This window comes from Eretmochelys imbricata, chromosome 5, assembly GCF_965152235.1.
Source record: "Eretmochelys imbricata isolate rEreImb1 chromosome 5, rEreImb1.hap1, whole genome shotgun sequence".
In the NCBI taxonomy this organism is placed as follows: Eukaryota; Metazoa; Chordata; order Testudines; family Cheloniidae; genus Eretmochelys; species Eretmochelys imbricata.
This window is the reverse complement of record NC_135576.1, coordinates 30473919-30498224: the sequence shown is the minus strand read 5'-3', so window position 1 is coordinate 30498224 and position 24306 is coordinate 30473919. Positions and strand designations below refer to the sequence as shown.

Here is a 24306-nt window from a genome sequence, read left to right as displayed (position 1 = left end):
CATCCACAAACAAGCTGGTAATTTGCCTAGAGCAAGAGGCTAAATACATTTTGAAGGGCACAAAATGTTTTCTTACTTTGAAGAGTGACACCTTCACGCCTGTACAAAAAAGCAAATGTTCATAATACTTGCTGACAGCCAGTTTACCAACTAAGTTGCCACCACAGAAGCTACTGAGAACGCAAATCCTAGGGGAGTTTAGGCTTTCAGTCCCATCTGCCATGCTTGTGGGTTTCATTTAGAGCGCTCTATACTGTCTTATCCCCAACCTCTGTGTTGGGCATTAGTCACTCTGTGTATCTTAGTCTTTCGCTATCTCAACTATAGCTTAAGCCCACTCTGATCTAATTCATTGGGTGAGGCACTACAAACAAGTTCACAGATTAAGAATTGCTTTCCAATAAAAAAAAAAAAAAAATCTGAACACTGCAAGGCTAACCATAAGAGACTGACAAGTTTAGACAACTCTAATAGACTGATTCTTCTTGAAACAGCTGCATGAAAACCAATGCAGAATTGTTTTGGACACAACATATTAATACCAGAATGTTAGGTTACCTTTATCTAGCTATATTTACAGTCAAGGTGAAAAAAAGTTAGTTCCATACCCTGCAATGTTGGCCATGGAGCTGAGAGCATCATATCCCTGAGCAATGGTGACCCGTGGAACCTGATCCATAGCCAAGACAGTAGTTTTCCTTTCTACAAGTTTATTCAGTAGGTCTGGGTTTTGAGCTGGGTAGATAAAACTAATCAGGGTAGCAGCTGTCTTTAAAAGATCTGCCTCATGTACTCCTAGTGCAGGGTTAACGATAGGAGCCCTCACCTGAAGGAAAAAAGAAGGGTTTAGATTAATCAATACAAACAAATCATTGCATGTCCCATGGAAAAATATGAACAGGCAAAGAGGTTTATTAAGGATTGTTTACACAACTAAACTAATGAAACGTGCCTTTCACTTGTAGGTCACTGATTAAAATCAGACCTAGGTAATTTAGTGGCAGTACAGCAGGGCCGGATTAACTCTCCTATGGTCCAGGGCTATTAGATTTTGTGGGGTCCCTGTATACAAGTCTTTTTACAGAATTTAAAACAAAATGATCACAATTATGGCATCGAGGATATTAATGCTCTAATAAACTTGCCTTCTAATTAACATAAAACCATTCTGTGGTTACATTTCAGTCTTAAAACATGTAGAATATAGTTAATTCAAAATAGCCTATTTTTGACCTTAGAACAGCTGTTATATTAGTTTCTCTCTGGGAGGGAGTTTGGGTGCAGGAGGGGGCTCCAGGCTGGAACAGAGTGTTAGGGTGCAAGAGAGGGTGAGGGGTGCGGGCTCTTGGAGGAAGTTTGGCGCAGGATGGGATTCTGACCTGAGGCAGGGGGTTGGGGTGCAGGAGGGGTGCAAGGTGTAGGCTCCGGCCCGGAGGCAGAAAGCAGAGCCGCCCCCTCCCTGCCCCGCCCAGGGCTGCAGAGACGTGCCAGCAGCTGGCCACTTTTGGGAGCAGCATAGGGCCACAGCATGCAGACAGACTGTCTCAGCCCTGCTGCACTGGGGCCTCCTTTAGCCCGGGGCCTGGGCTGCTGCCCCTAAAGCCCCTGCGTTAATCTGGCCCTGCAGTATAGAAATAGAATTCAAGGGTCCTGTGTGAAATGAGTTATTCAGCTGGTAATAGTTTTTGTGAAGGACATGTTTGCATTACTGTAATTAACATGTACACTGGCAGTTTCAGTCCTACTCCTCAAGAGATCAGGAAACCAGTCCACTCTTAAAGATATCACCACCTCTAAAGGCTGAAAAACACAACGAAGCTTGCACTGCTGGCGTCTGCCTTAGACCCAGAGGGCTTAGATGTCCAAATCTGTTAGCTAGCCAGTCCCTCTCTTGAGCATATTTTTAAGATGGCCACTTCAGAGCACACTGCTGCCATAAGGTCTTTGAATGACAACTGGAGGATGGTGTGTGGCATTTATTCTTAAGCTAGCACCACATGTAGAGCTATTACAGGAGAAAAATAACTGATTTCTTTTCTATTATTAGTCTTAAGAGTGCAGGTTCCTTGGGGCAGGGATCCTTTCTACTCAGTGCTCTGAACAGCATTCTCCTTACTTTGCTCTGGGAAATGCCATTACTCTGTGTGTGAACAACAAGAAGTTGTCCTCAAACCATTTCAAAACTTCTGTTCAAAGGTTTAGTTCTATTTTCCAGCTTAGTAGAGTTTTTAGTGCCCAGATTTGAGTCAACAAATAATCAAGTGATGAAAATTAAAACACAGGTAAAACCTGAAATGTGCAAGATGTGAATTAAACAGTAGCTTTTTTTTTTTTTTTTTTTTTAAAAAAAAGAGGGAGCTCGAAGTTCAGCAGACTATATGAAATGGTTTGGAAAAGTCATATATTAGCCCTAAAACATTTAAAATACAGTATATTGAGGAAAAAAGAATTACTTTGAGTACTAAATCAGAAGCCAATACTTCCTTGGTCCCTTGGATCTTTGCTCCTGCCTCCCTGTAGTGGTCATCAGAGAATTTGGAAGCTTCTCCAGCACCTGATTCGACTACAACATTGAATCCTTGTTTAATCAAAGCCTGAACACCAGCTGGTGACAATGCCACCCTCTTCTCGTTCTGGAATATCTCCTTAGGAACACCCACAGTCAACTGCTTATATGGGATTCCTGTAAATGCATAGGAAAAGATGGCATTTAGTTTAGCATTAATAAGAACTATCTGATGTTCTGTTACAGCATTTTCCTGTACTTTGTATTGACACTTATAGATACATCCCACATTAACAATTTTCTGCTCTCAAAACAGATGTAAGAGGCTAACCAATTTTTTTCCAGAAATGTAACATCTTGCAGTTCTACTCCCAAGCATCACTTTCCCTTAATTACCAACAGGTGACAGTAGTAGTTCAATGTAGTAGGAAAGTCAGCTCACAGGCAGCAAGAAGTCTCTAAAGATTCAGATGGGTATAAATTACACTAAAATACTATGGGCTTGACTGGCTTAATGAAAGTACAATAGAGCCTGGATCTGAACCCATACTAATCAGTGCTTGAGCCTACTCTTTTTACAAACGAGCATAATACTTACTTACCTTCCAGGGGTATCTTGTGAAACATAATGGTTTGTAAAGCACTTTGGGATGTTGGATGATGGTTGCTGTAAAAGCTGTTAAAGACTAAATGTTTGTTTGTTTTTTTTAAATTGGGATGACAGCCTATTAGTTTTCTCAGTTTGAAAGTTACAGTCATTTTCAAGAGAAATAAGGGACTGAAAAAGCCAACCTCAGTATTCTAAAAAGCTGAGAAGTTGTGTTTATTACTGACAACTTTGGTTCTCAAATTATCAACCTCTGATTTATGCACATTTAAAGACCCATTGTTGAGTCTCAAGTCTGAAATACTTTAAAACCGTCTAATCCAACTGGGAATGTCTAAATATCCTCCAAACTGATAGAGATTTATTTATATAACACATACATCACACACAGTCAGTCAACCCTCACTATTTTGGTACTAGCACATTAAAAAATGTGTGCTCTATCGAATCTCAGCCCAGTCCTGCAAACAGTTACCACTTAAGTCTATGGAATTTCCACAGAGGAATAAGAATGTGTGTCGTGCTATTTGCAGAAGGTCCTACATACCATTTGCATTAAGGAGATGGAGATTTACAATTTATGTAGCCTATTCCATCCATAAAGATGGATGAGAGAGATGTGCCAGTCATACTCAATCTGTTTTTGTAAAAGTGAACTTTTGTTGCAAATTAATTTACAAGGTTTTCAATTTGACCATGAATGTTACATCCTTTGATACAAGATGGTGGTAAACAGAGTTTGTAACAGACTTTATACAATGTAAACATTTGATACAAAAAGTGTATGTTTGGGGGATTTAGGTGTTTGCTCTGCTATCCCACTCCCATCCTTTATTTATACAACTTTTTTTTTTTTTTTTTTAAAGGGGATGTTTTGACTCACCCTTGAGCCCAGAACTATCTTATAGCTATGAACCTGAAACACCAAGTGTTTATATTTAATCTAAACAGACACTTTTTTTAGGTTAATATTCATGCTGTCACAACTTTTCAATTCTTGATAATTATCTGGCATTGCTGCTACAAAAATCTGGATTTGAAGAGCTAATTAGATTAGCCAGTCGCCCACACCCTTTAGAACTGACGCCAGAACACACCTACCCATGAGTGGTAGTAGAAATTAAAGGGGAGGAAACAGCCCAACAGCCAGAGGTGTATTTCATTTAATTATTTCAGCTTTTCCTTTGATATTGACTGTCTTCACCCAAAATTTAATTGCTGCAATGGTGAAGAACAGTTTGAAAACATCAGTATGTAACGTCTACATACTCAGAGTACATCTACAGTTCTTTACATAACTCCTCCCCCATTACCAGACAAAACAGAATTATCAAAATAAGCAGTGTTTAAAGAACGCTACATCACTGTAATAGCCATGATTTGTATCTAAAACAATTAGTCACATAAGTACCTGAGAGGTACTTTACAAACATCTGCTTCATCAATATACAGCCCTCCTAGACATCACAATACAACTGGAACACTACTCCCACAGTAGGCAAGTAGGAAGCTTTCTCTGCCAGACAAATAGGAGTGCCAACAGCACTCTATTCTATTCTCTTGCTGCTTGGAAGAGGCACCTCTTCCCCTGCCTTTCCAGCTACCCAAGTAGTGGAGGACCCAGTCCTGACTCTATCTAATTCAGGTCAGTGAAAATGACATGCTTTTTTAGAAAGCAGAAGTGAAATTAAGCAGATTATTGTCAATTTCACTCTGTGGCTCAGGAAAGTTCTGAACAGCAGAGGCTGATTTGGGGAAAGCGGACACAAAATGGCAAAAGGAAGGGAGAGAGTGGAGAAAACACACACACACACTTTTACAAAGCCAGGAAGGAAGGAAGAGGAAGCTCCACAGTGCAGTGGCATCTGGGGAGCCTGAGGGAAAAATCAAAGGGAGAAGAGCGTGATCAATCCCTTATATCATTCTGACACTGGAGGGAGTGAGAACACAAAAGAACACAAACTTAATCTAGACAACTGTCAATTTCAATAAGTGACTTTAAAGCATTTTCTGCTACTACATGTTCAAGTTGCATTGCTAATTGATCGTTTTATTAGCTTTCTTTTTTATTCCATTTATTTTCCCCTGATGCTGTGTGGAAGGCTCAGGGGAAAATCCACAGTGTGACAGTTGCAAAGTTTTCTCATTTCTTTCACTCATTCTGTTAGATGTTACTTGCATGAAAGATGTATTTCTCTGGATGTTTTAATCTGATTTAGTGTCCTTTCTAACAGACACTACAATCTATCGCCAATATGGAAAGTTTTGCCCTTCACCTAGAAACAGGGAAAGCAGGTCACTGAGAAATACCCAGTGATTTTCCTGCTCTCCACCAACTCCACAAATGCACTACACGCTTTCCACCAGCCATAAGACTCCACTTCAGTACAGTGCTGCCCACTCACAATCATCATCAGCAGCATCTAGCTGGTAGTAATCCAGTATGCTTTTCAAGCCCTGTATCTCAATCTGCAGGCATTTCATTTCCCAACAAAAAAGACCAGCTGTTTAACAATGCAGAGCAAAGAACTATATTAACGGGTTAGGGCAGGACACCACGATCACTACATCCAATGGAAACTACATGAGATATTCTGCAGGTGATATTTTACACAAGCAGAATTTAAATATAGTTGAGCTGGAACTTGTGGGTTATCATCACTCTTCAAATGAAATTTAAAACCCAGAAGTATCTCCAGCAGTGCATTGTCCACTCTCATTCTGAGTCATGGGTTTAAATAACAGGCTACATTTACACCTGGAGCTGCGGTTGTGATTCCCAACTTGAGTGGACATACTCGCGGTAGCTCTCATCAAACTAGTTCCCTAAAAACAGCTGTAGCCATGGAAGTATGGACAGCAGCACAGGCTAGCCTCTCTGAGGGCATACCCACAGAGTCCAGGCAGGTTTATACTTGAGGCTGCTAGCCCATGCTGCCGCTGGCCACTGCCCATGCTACCACAGCTACTCCTCTATTTTAGCACACTAGCTGGAGGACGTTTACTGAAGCTGGAAATCACACCCCAAGATCCAAGTGTAAGCGTAGCCTAAGTTGTGCAGGGAGGGGAGTGTGAGGCATTTCCTACTGAAATACCAACAGCACTTCCTGCAGAACCTACCCATTCCATATAGCCTACATAGTTTGTAACATTAACAAGATTCTACAGGGACTCAAGTACAAGTGGAGACTTAGCCTTTCAACTGTAAGTCACGAGCTCAAGAGCAGCCTCTGGCAACAGCAGATGTTTTGATGGCTTATGTGAAATTAGGTTTATTTTGATCCTGTTCCCATCAGACATGTGCAAACCTCACAGCACAGAGTCTCTCCCTCCCTTCCCCCCACCAACCCAGTTGGTACTCAAGAGGGGCCAAGGACTGAATAGGCATGGATACTGACCTGCCCTCTTACCCTCCATATCAGAATTGAGGTAACTTGGGGGGGAAATGTTGTGACGGTTGAACTGCTTCCCATGCCATGGATAAAGGAATTCAATTTCCTGGAACCTCGCACAGGCACTGAGATGCCATTAAACTTTTCACTCATTTTCCATTCAAGTAATAGATACATAAAAGCTTGCTGATGCACAACTATCTAGCTTAGGTAATGAGAGGCACTTTATCACCTGGTTTCAGAGTAACAGCCGTGTTAGTCTGTATTCGCAAAAAGAAAAGGAGTCCTTGTGGCACCTTAGAGACTAACCAATTTATTTGAGCATGAGCTTTCGTGAGCTACAGCTCACTTCATCAGATGCATACCGTGGAAACTGCAGCAGACTTTCCACGGTATGCATCTGATGAAGTGAGCTGTAGCTCACGAAAGCTCATGCTCAAATAAATTGGTTAGTCTCTAAGGTGCCACAAGGACTCCTTTTCTTTTATCACCTGGGTATCTAAGGTGGGATTCCAAAACTGCATAGTCCCATTGACCTCAAGAACAGTATACACAAACTGTAACAAGTAGAAATATTTTTAATAAGGCAACATACTTGCTGCTGTGATGCTGTGAAAAGTAAACAACGAACTCAGCTGCTCATTGATGAGACTTTCAAAGTGCACATGGCCTTAAACAAATCTCCTCCCAACACAAAATAGGTAGACAAATTAGATTCCCAAGCTTTTAAAAGTATCTAAGAATTGAAACTGAGCCTATTAGGAGTCTACTCTCCATTTAACTTCCACTTAAAAGATTAAATACTGAACAAGTCACTATATTAAACTAACAGGAAAAGTTAACAAGAACTGGGTAGAGAAATCAAAAGAAAAATACAAGCCCTTTTTTTCATAGTACTTTAACTTCAGAGAGTGCCGTGATACAGAGTGATACCAATAAATGTTATCAGAGAGGAAAATCAGACAGTTTGCTGGGGAAAAGAGACTATCAGATTATGTGCTATGTCTTTAGGATGGGAAGGAAGGCACAAAACTCAGCTAGTTACCAACTTTAACATCAGCTTCAGAGGAAGCTGCTCACCTGTTCTCAGAGTTCTGAAGTAAGACGAGGAGACATTCTGAAGGACAGTGATGTGATGAAGACAAATGAATGGTGTAGAGAAGGTAGATCAGATGCTTCTAATTCCACATCTTATTACAAGAACAAGGGGACAATGAAACTGAAAGGTAGCAAATTTAACTAATGAAAGGAAATGTTCAGGGCTTTCTTTTTTAATAGACACAATAAACAGTTGGCCTGTGGAACTCATTGGCACTAAGAGCTTAGCAAGATTTAGAAATAATTGACAGTTACAAGAATATGAAATATTACAAAGGAAAGATTTTTAAAAAGCTTAAAGAAAAAAAAAAGGAGTTTAGGGAGGGATATGCACCATCACACTTCAGGGCATAAACCAATCTCTAAGGGAGGGTGTAGGAAGAAACGTTCTTTGTGAGCAAGTTACTCCATAACTGCCTACTGCAGGGTTTTTGCACCTTCCTCTGAAGCATCTGGTAATGGCCATAGATGGAGACAGGATACTGGACTAGATGGACCATTGGTCTGCTCCAGTATGGCAATTCTTATGTTCCTAAGAGACGAAGAAAATGGCAACCAGAACAAACAGTGACATGAAAGAATCCACCCTTCAATTTTACCTTTAATTTCAACTTTTCTACTGACATCCTTTCACTAACCTCAGTCTTACAGAGCACACATCAAACACTATACATCACACAATGTGGAAACAATCTTTAAATAGATGTAAGTATAAATATCTTCCATTGAATGATTTCTCAGTGGTAAATCTCTTCCCCATTTTGCTCAGACTATTTAATCTCAAATGGAAAAAGGGAATCAGCACAAAGTTTCCCTTTTTATTTTTTTTTTTAAATAAAGGCTAAGCCTCTTCTACAATACAAAGTGAGATATGGGGATATAATCTGAGGTAGCACCTACAAGCCTAAATAACTAAACAAATGTACTAACATTTTTCAAATTATCTTCTTCTTTATAACAAGCTGATTCTGAATGCTAAATAATGTTAAATCAAATACAGATTTACATCACAGTAATTTACTAATTTTATTTTTAGAAATTGTGATTCTGAGGTTACAGTGAAATTTAGTAATTTAGTTCATATGCTGATGAATTTATTTATAGAATCCCCAACCCAAAAGAAAGTATTCAACAGAAATAAAAGTATACCTAGTCAATAACAGAGAAGAACATGACATTTTGTTCACAAATTTACCCTTCATTTGCCTTTTTTGTTTATTGAATCCCAATGCTCAGATTATCAAAAACAAAGAAGTGGTCCAATTGAATCATCAACTAGCAGGGTTATTAAGTTTGGTTACTTTCAGTGTTAAATACTGGATGGCATAACAGTAAGTGTCACACACACATGATATTTCATGTGGATTGATAGTTCTGAAGACAGAAGTACTGTGTAGTTAGTAAATACTTTAAGGCATAACATCAAGTATCACATGAAGATGTCCATCCTAATCTGTAGAAACAATTACTACTGACTACCAAAGAAGCTGTCAAACTGCAGTCTGTGTCGTCTGTGGACTACCAGCAAAGTCTTTTTATGGCCAAAGGCTAAATTCTGTCTTCAGATTTTAATACACTAAATTCCCATTAGGCCCAGGGACGCATCCAGATTCGGGGAAGCATTTAAATATGTGCTTTAGTCTCTTAAACCTCATCTATAGTTGAACGGGTTTGCCTATATAGCTACACCAGCAAATCCCCTAAATGCAGACACAGTTTATGTCAGCAAGAGTTATTTTGATGTCATATTTTATACTATTCCCTGAATTAAATAAGATATACTCCCAAAAGAACACTTGTTGGAATAACTACATCTATCCTAGGGCATAGGATACATACATCTGTTAGAGGTGAGGTTTTTTCCCCACAGCTATGCAAGCAAAATTTAAGTGTAAACCAGGCCTTGGATAGCAATGGAACCTAAGCATATGCAGAAGTACTTTCCTAAATCAAGGCCATACTCAGTAGGAGCTCTGAACATATACTCAGGAGCATAATTTGGCCCCAAGGTGTTGGGAATTGGGAGAGGAGGTGGTTAAGGAGAAACTCTGTTACACAGTGGTCTGTGAAACAAATGTAAAGTTGTACAGCTTCTAATGCACTAGAATTAACTCACATGATTCAGGGGCGAGTTTTGTACATTTTCATCTAAGCAGTACCTTTTCAAAATATACCTACTTAGGAAGTTTAATCTCCATGTTTAGAAAGGAAAACCTAGTTGCTCTACAAAATTGTTTTATTAAATTAATTTACCTGGTTTTACAGGTGCCTGACACCAGAGTACCTGATGGGTTTGGAACATTCGCAAGCATGGCATCTTCACAGTCTGCACTTTTCGTGACATCACATTGTTGAAGAGAGGATTTGAGCAGCTGATAACTGCTGTACGCAGGAGGCTCGCCATGTTGCCTGGGATCTAACAGCAAGGACTGCCACGTGTGGAATCCCTGCTGCAGCCTTGCTGTGCACAGAAATCACAAACAGAGGCATTAACAATTAATGGTACTAGAGAGATGAACTGTGTAGAGTCAGATGCTTATTTCAATTGACAAAAACCACACAAAATGCCCATCTGTCCCCTCCAAGTAGAAAACAAAGGCCACTTTTTCCTAAAAAGTCTGAACCACCATCAAAAATAGACAGATTGATGGCAGGAATAACAGTACCGTCAATGTACACAGCATTTTATTAGCACTAGTTCAAAGTTATAATACTCAAATAGGCAGAATAGATATAGGTCCCCTTTTACAGAGAAACAGAAAAAGTGTACGTGACTTGACAAAAGCCACACTAAATCAATGACACTGTGGGTATGAGATCCATTTCCCTACTCAGTCACATGCTTCATCAACTGCCATGCTGCCTCTTAAATATAAGAGGCATTTACAGCCCTCAATGTAAATTGATATTTGACCATTAAAACTAAACCTTTAAGTGTTATAAACAAATGTTGATCCAACTAGCGAGAACTGATGTCAGTGACCCCCACCTCCAGAGAAATCCAACAACAATAAATCACACTTGCTTTTACATCCATTTTAACTATAGACTGATAAGAAAGTCAATTGACTGTAATAAAATATTTTACATTACCTTTTCCTGTTGCCATGTAAGATGCAATTATTACTTAATTCAGACATTTGTGTTGCTTATCAAAAAGCAGAGACTATGTTAGTGAACCTAAGGTTCAGCTTGAAGGTATACACCACTATACAATAGCTATCAAGTAGGTCACTATTGTCATCAGGATGCTGTCCTTCAGGATTAAGTCAATTTTACTGAAATTAAACAATTAGTCAGGATTTATGAAATCTGGGGTACATGAAGTTCACTCCATAGAAGTATAGATTGTGAAATCTGATAAATCAAGACTGAAGTCTAAATCTTCAATTATAAAAAACATTAAAAAAGGAGAAAATAGAGAGAAAAACCAACTTGCATAGAGATGCATGTAGACTTTTGGCATAGGTCTTAAGAGAGTCAAGATAACAATTCCTTCTACTGAAAGTTTTGGCATCAGCCGTTCCAATGTTGGACTCTAACCACAGCTAGCAGAAACATTTGCTAATTTTGAAGGATTGGGGCCAGTGCATTGCACACAGATGAACCTCTGCATCTCTGTGTGGCCCAATGACTTCAATGAGAACCTGGTCACATACAACATCTTGCATGAATGGTGCCTTTCTGATGTATCTGTCATGTTCACTACCCTAATTTGTTGGTCTCCTCTTTAGTGCCAAGTACAGTTCTGAATGCCTACACCAAAAACTGGCAAAATAAAACAATAGCCATGAACTACCGGAGTACACTGATTCACATGCAATATTTTAATTTTTAAAAAACACAACAATAGGCTGAGATATGCTAGGACAATTCCGCTGTTTTGGCAAGACACACAGCTCTCCTAGCTGAAAAAACTCCAGCCCCTTTCCCCCTCTCCCCTGCCCGAAGTACCCAGTCACCACACAGCGTTCAGTAGGCAGCTATGGTTTCTAAAGGAATTACCATAAATAGAAAACATTGTAGCACAGTAAGTTACAAGTCCTCATGCCACGTATTCAGACAGGCACTTAGGATAAGAAATCTATCCCCTTCATTCGTAGTAGGGATAAATAAACATGAATTGTGCCACCTTAGGTTACCAAGCAACATTTGTCTGCGAAACGGTCCCCCTTTAAAGGGCAATCCTCACCCAACCCCACCAATGCACAAAAACGCGCTACCACGTCTGCAAGCTCCACAAGCAGCCGGCGTCCCGACGCCGCTCTCATTAGCGGGTTCTCATTGGCTGCTTGCATTGAGCAATGCTATTCATGCCTTACCCCAAGGCTTGTCTGATTGGCCACCGCCCGTCACCTCGTCAGTCACTCTCTCCTTGGAGTCTCCAAGTCCACTCATTGAAACAGCACTGAAATAATTTGAAATTCCTCGCCTAGAACTTCTGCGCGTTTAACTACCTAGCCTGCGCCTATCTTCCAGCCAATCGAAAAGACATGCACATTATGAAAGCAGCATGATCTGATGACTGGAGCACAAGAGTGGAAGTCAGCAGTTCAGAGTTTTATTTCTCCTGCCATAAATGACCTTTTTGACCTTGGCCAAGTCATTAAAGCTCTTTGAGCCTCATTCTGTCCATCTATATTTACATTCTGTGCCAAATGCCTTGAATCGAAGAACTATTTAGCACATGTAATTTCCATTACTTCACTGGGAATTGCTGGTACGATCAGCTCTTCATTTGTCTATATATAACTTAGAGCTAACACCTACAGGAAAGAAGTGATCTACAACGTTGAATTAAAAATGCTACAGCCGTGCAAGCATGACATCAGGCAGACTCACTGCATCTTCCTTTCCCTCCACATAAAACACATGCATACATCCACGCAGCAAGCTTCTTTTCACTTAGTCTCACAGCTTCCTTCTCCGTTCTACAGCCCCGCCCCTAAACCTTTACCAAAACTATGTTTCCATGAAAGCCACATTGTGTCTAGGTAGCACAAGGTCATCTCTCCCATTACTACTGTAGATCTGTCCTCTATTGTTGCCTCAAACTCAATACATTATCCCTCGTTACGACAGTGAAGTAACAGAAATTGAATCCTTGCTTCCTGCAAGTTTCATTCTTCAGACTTGATTTTTCCAAAATCTTTTCTTGATCACCACGTTTAACTCACTCTACCGGCCTGCACTGTAAAAACCCATCTTGAAATGTGATAGAGAACTGAACTACCACTACTGGGATTTTCTCATGCATTGTTTATACCTCAGCACTGTCCTGCTATTGTAAAAGATGGAAACTTCCTTTTGTTCAAGTTTTTTTCCCCCTGAAAACCTTCTTGCATCCAAGTTCTCTCGAATCAGCAAATTATACTGAGTCTCCAGCCCCAGGATCTAGTTTCATTTAGTTTTTGTTTAGTATTACCCCACACCTCGTGATTTAGTGAAATGGGGATAGAGTAGGCAGCAGCTGTTTTACCCCCTGTTGCAGTTCCAAAGTGAAGAGAATAGCACCTACTGGTTCATCCCTCCCCTGCTCCCCAAGCACTTACTGCAATTTCAGTAGAAGGGGGGGGAGCAGAGAGAATAAATCAGCCTTTAATCCATTGCATGCCAAGCATCTGCTACATATAGTAGAAGGATAAAACCAGCTGCAATTGCAACGGAAAGACAGGGTAAAAAGCAGCTGATTATCCCCTAGCTCTGCACGCAATCGCAACTGATTAACCCATCCTTTTGCTAAAGAATAAATAAGACGCCTCCCTAGCCCCATTACAGGAAACAATAGCACCCACCGGCCTCCACGTTGCGCTCCCTCCGACCCCTGCTCCCACTGCGCCGACCTTCGGGCATGAGCCGGCGCGCGCCAGGGCCCAGCCAAAGGGGCGGAGCGAACGTCCTCCAACCCGGAAGTACTGGGAAGAAATCTAGTTCAAGCGCTGCAGGCAAAGCGCGTCACGTGATCTGGAGAGTACCTAAATAGCGGATTTCATCACATGACGCTCATAGAACGTCTGCAGTATGGACCGGCGTGTACGCCTGTAACTGTTCCGCCAAGCTCGCTCCCACGCTGCACTGTGCCGTGGGGCGAGTGTCTGCCGGCTGCTCTGCTGGCTGGCGCGGGCCGTGTCCTGGTGCTGCCAGCCGCGTGGGGGGAGGTCAAAGGCCGGGAAGAGTGTTTAAAACTAAGATATGGCGGGGTCTTTTTATTTGCCTTGTGGTGTTTCTAGGTCTGGTTTCCAAAGTCTGCTGCAGTTTCCACGGTATGCATCTGATGAAGTGAGCTGTAGCTCACGAAAGCTCATGCTCAAATAAATTGGTTAGTCTCTAAGGTGCCAGAAGTCCTCCTTTTCTTTTTGCGAATACAGACTAACACGGCTGTTACTCTGAACCCTGCAGGATAGACGCTCCTTTAGTGAAAGCTGAGAGCCTCCTGCGGTGTCCCTATTTCAGCAGCTGAGGCATAAAGAGAAACTCCAAATATTGTGAGATTTGTCTTAAAAATCACCAGAGCTGGAAACCACTGGAGTCTAGGGGAGGTGTCCTTTGTTCTTATTGTTAGGGCTAATGGTGGCTAGATGTATCTACATCTCCTTTGCTGTGTGTAATATGTTGTCATATGTGTGTTGCAGATTGCAGACAGGCACATTCAAGAAGGCAAAAGTTTGGGGTATAAAGTGCCTTAGGCATCTTGCTTAACTAATTAATTAGCTGAGTTTTGTTCAGGAAGCAGTCTGAACATGTAAAGCATTGCATAAATAGTACATTTTATTAGTTCTTGAAATGTGTGTGCTGTAGCAAAAGATCCTCTTTTGTGTGACAATCTTAGTGTGGCCTATACACCACAAAAAGGAGTGACTATAAATCCTAATTATTAGGATATCAGTAAAATAGGTAACATGGTGCTTAACAGAGGACTGCTCACAAGGAACAATTTATCGGTTTGCCCACTTTATCTTCCATTTTTGTAGTCTCAAAATTCCTCTCTAGTGTATTATTTACAGGTACAATTTAGGCATTTTACAGTGGAATAGGCATTTTTTTAAGTTTTAACCTATCTGTGAGTGCAAGATGCCCCTGAGATAGTGCGTCCTTTTGTGCTATGGCAATGAGTTCCACAGGCTGACTTGCACTGTGTTAAGAAGTACTTACTTTTGTTTGTTTTAAACCCCCTGCCTAGTAATTTCAAGTCCAAAGACAGCATTCATTTCAAATTTTAAAATGTTAAATATAAAGTGGATGTGAGCGAAGGTGAATGTGATTTGTAAGGAGATTTTTAATGAGGGAAGCCCTAACCCTAAATCAGAACAACTGGTCATGCTCAATAGTAGTACTCAGAAGTCTAGTAACAGTACTGAAAATAGCAACCTCAAAAGTTCAGACCCCCCCCCCCCCAAAAAAAAAAAATCATGAGATTATTTTAAAAGGATTAAATTGTGTTTTGGCCTGTCTCATTTTTGAAACCCCTCCCTCCCCCCGTCTCTAAATTGTGTGTGACAATTACAGTGTTGCTAATTCTCACATTTATAGCTTGTATGGTTATATTGGGCACAGGCACCAAGTTTCCAAAGTGCTGGGGGGGTGCTTGACTGCCAGCTCTGTCCCCAGTCCACCTCTTCCCCCAAGGCCCCACCCATGCCCCACCCCTTCCTCCAAGACCCTGCCCCACCTTTGTTCCACCCCCTTCCTACCCAGTTCCGCCCCTTCCCTGAGCATGCTGTGCCCTTGCTCCTGCCTGTCACGAAACAGCTGATTGCAGCGGGTGGGAGGTGCTGATCTGCAGGGTCCGCCAGCGGGCGGGAGACATTGGGAGTGGTGGGGGGAGCTGCTGTTTTCCCCAGTGGGTTTTCCAGCCCCAGAGCACCCACAGAGTCAGCGCCTATGGTATTAGGTCGTGCTGTGAGAAATCTTGGTAGGGCCCCAACCAAGATTGGGGCCCATTTTGCTAGACCCTGTACAGACACAATAAGAAAAAGTCCCTGCCCTGAATAACTTGCAATCTAGTGCAAAATGTAGCAGTGAGTTTATGATGTGAGAGCTGAAACTGGGATCCAACTCAGCTCAAGTAGGGTCTATCAAACATCCATTTGATGGGGATAATTTTTAATCCCTGCAATGATGGGCAGGATTCACACTGGTGCCTGAGAGGTGAAAAGCTCTAAAGTCCATAAACAATGCCCTGAGTTATCTAATCCCCACATAACACCTTAGAGAATGAGGCTTCTGGCTGTGTACCCTAACAGGTCAAAAGCTAGAAGGCAAATAAAGAGAAACTTCAACTTTTAAAAAAACTCATGATTTTTAGGCCAATCTCATTGTTTTTGGGGGGACCAAGTTTTGACAGTTTTGGAGCTTACATAGGCAGAGTCTCACATGTTGCTCTCAGCAGCTATGTCTTCACTGCAAAAAGGGCTTTTTTAATGTTTTGTTTTTTTTTTACAATGGGACAATGAGTGTGGATTAGCTATCCTGCTGTAAAATTTTTATGGAGACAAGATACTGTAGTTTTTTACCATGAGGTCAACTACACAAGGTCAGCACTATACCCTGTCCTATAGCTGACCTTGTGTAGCTGACCTCATGATAAAAAACTACAGTGCCTTTTCTCCATTAGCATTTTACAACAGGATAGCTAACCTATTAGGAGCAAGAAGATGAGTAATGGGGCCAGAAGGGGTTGAGGGGCAAATGAGTTGAAAGTCTCTAGGTAAAGAGGAGGGGTGGGGGGCAAAGGGGTCATAGTAGCGGTCTACTAGAGACCACTGAATCAGAAGGAGGAGGTGGATGAGGTACAACAACTAACAGCAATATCTGAAACACAAAAGCTGGTAGTAATGGGGGCTTGTGATGGGGCAGCTGCCCCTCACTGGCAGAAAAGGGTTTAAAAACACCCCTAAGGAGGTTGTGCCAGAGGCAGCCAATTTAAAAGGGGCTGAGAGGAATACCCAATCTGGGCCAGGCAGGCTCATATAAAAAGGGCTGCAGAGCAAAGTTCAGTCGCTGACTGGAACTTGAGGGGAGAAAATTAGGCTCTTAGCAGAAGAAGAAGCCCCCAGTGCCTGGGACACTTCAGTGCTACAAGCATGTACCGGGGGATCTAGAGAGCTCCTGGCAGGCTGCTAGGGCCTACAGGCTGAGGCCCTGAAGTAAGGACAGAAAAGGGTGCTGGAGCCACATAGAAAGTGGCCCCAGGACAAAGGACTGTAATTGCCACTGAGGTAGTGGCTGGATGGAGATTGCAAGTCCCCCAGAAGGGGAGAACGCAGTGTGGCACAGCTGGATAGCAGTGTCACTGAAGAGGATGCCGCATTCCTGGAATTGGTGCAGGTCCTGGAGCGAAAGTGATAGCAGGGAGGCACCACCAGAGGAGGGTGCCCTGGTGAGCAAAGCTAATTCCCATGGCAGCCAGCAGGAGTCACCAGAGTGATGAGTCCCACCTCACCACCGGGCTGTTAACTGCCCAGACATCTGTTGGAAAAGTAATACAGCAAAACACAAAATCTCCAGTAAATTTTTGGAATATATTAGGAACAACTTCTTGTTTCAGAAGGTGAAAGAAATAATTAGGGGGACAGCTATTTCGGATTTGAGTCTGATCAGGGAGAAATTGGTTGTGAGTTTGAAAGTGGAAAGCAATTTGGATGAAAGAGATCGTGAAATGATAGATTTTATGATCCTAAAGAAAGGAACAAGTGAAAGCAGCAGAATAAGGACAATGGAATTCAAAAAAGCAGACATTAACAAACTCAGAAATAGTAAGAAAGGTCACATGGGAAGAAAATCTTCAGGGGAAAAATTCAGGAGATCAGGCAGTATCTCCAAGAGACAATATTCAAAGTGAAATAACTATCCTAATGTGACAGAAAGATAGGAAGAATTAAAAAAGCCAATATGGCTCCATCAGGAGCTCTTTAATGAAGTGAAAATCAAAAAGGAATCCTACAAATGGTGGAAACATGACAAATTGCTAAGGAGGAGTACAAAAGAATTGCGATTTGTCTGTACATATTTTTGCTAAGGGTAAGCCACAAAATGAATTACAGAAAGAAGACGTTCTATAAATATATTGGGAGCAAGAGGACAATGAAGGAAAATGTAGGTCCTTTATTTAGCAGGGAAAAGAGCTAATGCTCAATGACATCAAGAAAATGGAGGTGTGTAAGGCCTATTTTGCTTCAGTCTTTGCTAAAAAGGTAAATTGCTATCAGATACTTAAGACAAGTAATGTTAAAGGGGAGAAGGAATGCAAGCCACAATAGGGAAAGAATAGGTTAAAAAACATTTAGATAAATTAGATGTACTCAAGTTAGAGGTCCTGATGAAATTCACCCTAGGGAGCTTAAGGAACCAGCTGAAACAATCTTAGAACCATTAGCCTAGGCGCCGACTCCGTGGGTGCTCCAGTGGGTGCTCTGCACCCACCAGCAGCCAAGCTCCCCTCCCCGCCGCACCTCACCTCCACCTCCTCCCCTGAGCGCACCGCGTTCCCGCTCCTGTTATGCCATGAAACAGCTACTTTGCAGGGGCAAGCGCTGGGAGGAGAACCAGGGACACGGTGCGCTCAGGGGAAGAGGCGGGGCGGGGATTTCGGGAAGGGGTTGGAATAGGGGCAGGGAGGGGACGGTGTTGGGGTGGGACTTTGGGGAAACGGTTGGAATGGGGGCGGGAGCAGAGTGGAGTCAAGCACCCACCGGCACCAGCAGAAGTTGGTCCCTATGACCATTAGCTATTATCTTTGAGAACTCATGGAGGACAGGTGAATTACCAGGGATCTTGAGAAGGGCAAATATAGTACCTATAGTTAAAAGGGGGCAAAAAAGGACCCAGGGGAAAAAAGAGGACTCAGGAAATTATAGACAATCATCCTAACTTGAATACCTCGAAAGACACTGGAACAAATTATTAAGCAATCAGTTTGTAAGTACCTAAAGGATAATAGGCTAACAAACAGCCAACATGGATTTGTCACAAAGAAATTATGCCAAGCCACTCTAATTTCCTTTTTGGACAGGATTACTGGCCTACAGGATGCGGTTAGCGGGAGGGAAGCTGTAGATGTGATACATCTTTAGTTTACTAAGACTTTTGACACAGCCCCACATGATGTTCTTATAAGCAAACTAGGAAATACAGTCAATTTACTATAAGGTGGGTGTAGAACTGGTTGAAAGACAGTACTCAAAGTAGTTGTCCAAGGTTTGCTGTAAAACTGGAAAGATATATCTAGTGGGGTCTGGCAGAGGTCCTGGATCTTGTGCTAGTCAGTATTTTCATTAATGACGTGGATAATGGAGTGAAGAGTAGGCGTATACAAATTTGTGGATGACACCAAACTGGAAGGGGTCGGAAATACTTTGGAGTACAGGATTAAAATTCTAAACAACCACGACAAATAGGAGAATTGGTCTGAAATCAACAAGGTTAAATTCAATAAAGAGAAGTGCAACATACTACAGTTAGGAAGAAAAAAGATCAAATACCCATATACAAAATGGGGAATAATTGGGTAGGCAGCAGTACTGCTGAAAAGGATCTGGGGGGTTACAGTGGATCAAAAATGGAATATGAACCAACAATGTGATGCAGTTTCTAAAAAGGCTAATGTAATCCTCTGGTGTATTAACAACAGTGTTGCATGTAAAACATCAGAAGTAATTGTCCTGCTATACTTGGTACTGGGGAGGACTCAGCAGGAGTACTGCTTCCAGTTCTGGGCACCACACTTTAATATGGATGTGGACAAATTGAAGAGAGTCCAGAGGAGAGCAATCAAAATGATAAAAGGTTTAGTAAACCTGACCCATGAGGAAAAGTTTTAAAAAAACTGGGCATGTTTAATTTTGAGAAATAAAGACTGGAGGGGGAGGAGGCATCTGACAACAGTCTTCAGATACATTAAGAGGACTTTTATAAAGAGGACTGTGATTACTTGTTCTTTATATCCACTGAAGCAAGGGAGATTTAGGTCAGAAATTAGGAAAAACTTTCTAACTATATGGATAGGTAAGTACTGGAACAGGCTTTCAAGGGAGGTTGTGGAATCCTTGTCATAAGAGTTTAAGAACAGGTTGGATAAACACCTGTCAAGAATGATCTAGGATTACTTGGTGCTGCCTCAGTGCAAGAGGCTGGATGAAATGACCTCTAAAGGTGCCTTCCAGCCCTACATTTCTATGCTTTTGTGAGTCTATGAAAATCTGTTTGTAGGCCAGGCCTAATACTAAAGTAATAGTTTCACCATGGGTTGGTTATACCAATATAACTATACTGGTTAAATTCACACCTTAGATAATATTGAAAAAACTTTTCCATGCAGATGAAGCCTTAGCAGCAGTTATAAACGTCTTATGTAGTGCAGCTACTAGAGGATGACACAGAGCCACACCTTTGGAGTGAGGCATCTACAGCTAGGAGCTTCCTGGGATGTGCAGCTACAGTGCTGCCAACTCTTGCAGCATTTGTTCCTGGGGGCACATGATGATATGAGACTCTGAGTCCATTAAAAAAAGAACTATGTTTCTGGCCCTCAGAGTTGCAGAGAAAAGCTTGAAAATGTGACTGATACACACCCGAATGCCTCCAAAGCTGGGTGACAAGTAAAATAAGTCCACATTCTTGATGAGTTTTTTAAATCTCAAATGTGTCTGGGAGCCTGGCTGATGATTTTTGAACATGTGGGGTGAGTCACACTGCACTAGCCAGGCAAAGTTTATTTCATCCAGGGAAGCAGAGCCCATTTTATGCAGGGATGACCCTAGACCAAATGGTACCCCAGGCGGGGAGCGTCTTTGATGCCCACCTCTCCCTTCCACTTCATTAGTTAAAATTTTCAATGACTGATGCACAATTTGTGTGCATAATTTATCCTTGTCATATAAGACAATAAATTTGCATGTTGGTAGCTGTAAATTTCTATTTATTCATGCCATACATAAGCAAATAAATCATTTTCTCTAAGCTTATAGAAACTTTTTAATTTTAAAAATAACTGAAGTGTACTAACATCTAGAAATTAAACTGTGCACCAATATTGGGTGGATCAGCATTACATAGTGTTAGCATAGGTGACAGCCTTAGAATGTTAACCCTAGTTGTTTAGTTCAAATAGTTGCTTTTCTCACCTTTGCCCTCATGAACTGAAGCACGGTGTCAGAGATCCAAAGACTGGCCAATGGCATTTTCAAGTGATGTCAGTCTCTTATCAGCCATCATCAAACCAAGATATGTTTTGCATGAGCAGAATCTTTAAAGCTATCCACACATTAGAAAAAGTGTCCTTCAGCTCTGCATCATGAATGAATTGGAGAACTTGGAGTGAAGAGTGCTTCCCATGTTGCAAAACATGATGGATGTTGTCCAATTCGATATAAAGGTCTTTTTCATCATCAATTTCTGAACATCCCCCAGGTGTCAGCATCTGGTGAAGGTCTGTACAATAGATCAAGAATGTTTTCTTATTCACCGGCATCCTACTAAGCTCATTAAAAATAACCCAGCTGTTTTCGTGGTGCTTCATTTCTCTGAACTTTTCTTGGATTGGATGGACACTCAAGCAGCGTCAATGAGCAAGCAAAAAACCTCCCTCTCGAATTTTTTTTCCAAGCTTCCCATCACCTTAGCTCTGCCCTCATAACCAAACTGTCTCTTCTTCCAAGGAATACGAGTATCCTTGGAGACAGGCTCAACTCCTAAGTTTTCCACCATTTCTTTGGCAGCAGTGATGGCATCTTCAAATCTGTCTCTGTAGGCCACTACAAAATCAAGGCAGCTTCTCATCAAAGTAGTAGTAGTCACAATGTCCATCGACTGAGTTTGTAATGCCTTGCTTGCAATGTTTACTTGTAACAGGATATCGTGCCAAACCACAACTGAGACCAGAAATTTGAAGTCAATGATCTGGTTTGCCAGGCTTTATGCCTCATGTCGGATTCCAGCTTCAGCTTTAGTGCCAGGTTCATCAGGGCATTGTAAACCTCAGTCACTTGGTACCTCATTGGGCTTATGCTGTCAATGCAGCTCACCCAGCAAGTGTCATTTAGTGGCTTCACAGTCAGATTTGTAACATTGTCCGTGAGAATCTTCCACATGATAGTTGATGCTGAAAACAGGACATTTATCCTTTGCAGTATTCCAAAGAGAGACTGAATCTAAAGAAGATGACTCTGCATCTGACACAACCAGGCTGAGGGAATGGCAGCCACAAGGCATGAAGAAAGCTCTTGGATTCAGTGCAAGGATTGTTGCCTGGAAGCCACTTTTTCTTCCCTTCATGTTTGCACCATTGTCATAGCCTTGGCTGCAGCAGTCCTGAAGCTTTATTTTGTTCTCATTCAAAACGTTCAGAAACAGTTGTGTTAGGCCTTTTCCAGTAGAGTCGTCCATAGACCGGAAACCGATAAAGTTTTCCTTTACTTGGATACAGCCATCCTCGTCGTCAACAAATCGTACTGTAAATGACATCTTTTCATTGTGACCAATATCGGGAGTGCAGTCTGTTATTACAGCATAGTTATTAGCTTTGCTGAGCCGCATCAATATGTTATCAAGCACCTTCCTCCTTCCCATAGGGACCAATCAATTTGTTTTGAATTGTTTTGCTGCAGTAATGGTTCATAGCTTCTTTATGAACTACTCAATGTGTGTGCTCATGCATAACATCGTATTTCCAAGGAGCTCTACCAAACCAAGGAAATTACCATTATGTTCTGTGAATAACTTATCTGACAAGCCCTGGAAAGCCATGTTATTCTTTGCAAGAGTGTAATTGAGATCAGACATCAAGCACGTTCCTCCAGTGTTGGTTCTCTACATTAATAATGTGCTAGTTTTCTGCATCTATGCATTTAGTCAGCTTGAGCCTGGACTCTGCCTCCATCCATTTGGAGTAGACCGGGGTTCCCAAACTTTGTTCGCAGCTTGTTCAGGGTAAGCCCCTGGCAGGCCGCGAAATGCTTTGTTTACCTGAGCGTCCGCAGATAGGGCTGCTCGCAGCTCCCAGTGGTCGTGGTTCGCTGTTCCCATCCAATGGGAGCTGCAGGAAGTGGTGGCCTGGCCCGTACCATTTCCCGGAGCTCCCATTGGCTGGGAATGGCAACCCGTGGCCACTGGGAACTGTGAGCAGCCATACCTACGGATGCTCAGGTAAACTGTCATGCCAATGGTCTAACAGGAAACTAAGTGGTGTCCACTGTAATAACTAAGTTATCACAGTCGACAAGGAGGGGATTATAAGGTTTGTTTTTGGCTTTTGCCATTTTGTTTGCCCTTCATGTTTGACACCCTTCTTGTTCGTCAGTTGCCACCCTTTTTTAGTAAGAGTGGGAAATAGCCTGCCTAGTAACAGGAGAGCATAAAAGGCCGGCATGCTTCACAGGGCATCCCAGAGACAGCCCAGTGTCTGCAGAATAACATCAAGAAAGAAGATCAACATACCTGTTTGAGAGTTCCTGATCTGGTGTCGTTGTTCCTGATCCTCATCGTCCAGTCTGTGGTGTTCCTGGTTGTGGTCCTCTTCCATTCCTGTTCCAGTCATGGTCCTGATCCTGTTGTGCCATCCTTGTTCCCCTCTTGGTATCCCTCTGAAATAGTGATGTACAGTTTTACCTGTTTATCTTGTTAACCCATTTCTAGTGTAGGGGTCCTGGCTTCATGTCAAATTTGTGTGTTAACTACAGTAAAAGCTTTGTAATCCAACATGTTGGAGGAACAGGGGGTGCCGGTTAGTCAAAAATTCCAGTTAACTAAGAGTTATACTTACCAATAGAATATCAATTTCTAAAGAATTAGAATACAATAAAAAGAATAAAGTATAAAATGGTATACAGGTACTCACCAATCCAGTAGTAGTACTGCACTGGAGAGTGGTTGGTTTTCTGAAGCACTTAGTTGTACACAGGTAAAGTTTTCAATACAGTAAGTTCTTATGACACTACATATCACTATGGGCAGCGCATGGCATACACCCAGATTATTAAAAATACACAAACTATACTGAACATAGTTTAATCTTTCATGATTCAGAAGGCACTTCAGGATCTTCTAGTGCCTCAGGGTCATCATTCTCAACATCAATTCTTATTATTGTAGAAGGTTTAGGAGATTGGGCTGAATCTGTAATGACCCTATGACTCACCCTGGAAGCTGCTTTTTTGAATAAATCCCTGATAGCTTGCTTACTTGTCTTCTACCTCTTTTGCATAAAAGTAGAGTGCAGAATGTACAATAGCATAACCTCCTGAGCAGTATACTAGTCCTGGTTATTAGACTGAAGATTTGTATTGGGAGATATCAGAAATGCCAGTTAATAGAGCTTTCCAGTTGATAAAGTGCCAGATAAAACAGCTTTTACTGTACTCAGTTATTTTAATAAATCTTATTGTTTGCACCCCATTAATTGCCTAGTGCTCTTCCTTTGGTTGGCAGATCTGGGGGTGGAGGGGTGGGGAATGGAGGGGGATTGCTACTGGTGATCAGATACAGATCAAGGGGGCTTGGGGCTCCTCTGGCCATGGTGGGGAGGCTCAGCGCTCTGGCAGGCGGGACCTTGGGTGGAAGGGGTGGGGCCGTTGGGTTAGCCTCCCCAAAGGCAGGGGGTTCACCAGGCACCCATGGTTGTTCTGTTTCAGATCTTTTCCCATCAAATTTACCCTTTGCTGTAAACTAGATTTTACTTGAGCTTTTCACTTCCTGTACTGAACTCCTAA

At 41.9% G+C, this 24306-nt stretch overlaps 2 protein-coding genes across 6 annotated transcripts in view; both read right to left on the bottom strand.

Annotated features, from left to right (window-relative positions):
• Positions 1-13480, bottom strand: part of NNT (nicotinamide nucleotide transhydrogenase) — a 71671-nt gene extending 58191 nt beyond the window's left edge. For 2 of the 3 annotated variants that reach the window (XM_077816825.1, XM_077816827.1), the window contains exons 1-4: positions 13399-13480; positions 9857-10064; positions 2454-2683; positions 609-826 (exon numbers count right to left, since the gene is read on the bottom strand). In XM_077816825.1, coding sequence (XP_077672951.1) covers positions 609-826; positions 2454-2683; positions 9857-10007 — 599 coding nt within the window. In that variant the 5' untranslated portion in view covers positions 10008-10064; positions 13399-13480. The remainder of the gene's footprint in view (positions 1-608; positions 827-2453; positions 2684-9856; positions 10065-13398) is intronic. The other variant, XM_077816826.1, reaches the window with a different exon arrangement.
• Positions 13481-20510: 7030 nt separating this feature from the next.
• On the bottom strand, positions 20511-24130 carry LOC144264518 (zinc finger MYM-type protein 1-like). Of its 3 annotated transcripts, XM_077816263.1 has the most exons (3): positions 23436-24130; positions 23036-23181; positions 20511-22095 (listed from the first exon to the last, which is right to left on the bottom strand). In XM_077816263.1, the coding sequence occupies exons 2-3, from the start codon at positions 23133-23135 to the stop codon at positions 21635-21637; spliced, it is 561 nt and encodes a 186-aa protein (XP_077672389.1). In that variant the 5' UTR covers positions 23136-23181; positions 23436-24130; the 3' UTR covers positions 20511-21634. The 3 variants fall into 3 exon arrangements, with proteins under 3 accessions (XP_077672389.1, XP_077672388.1, XP_077672390.1); XM_077816262.1 differs by having other exon boundaries at positions 23036-24130; XM_077816264.1 differs by having other exon boundaries at positions 20511-22050; positions 23036-24130.
• Between the last annotated feature and the right edge of the window lie 176 nt (positions 24131-24306).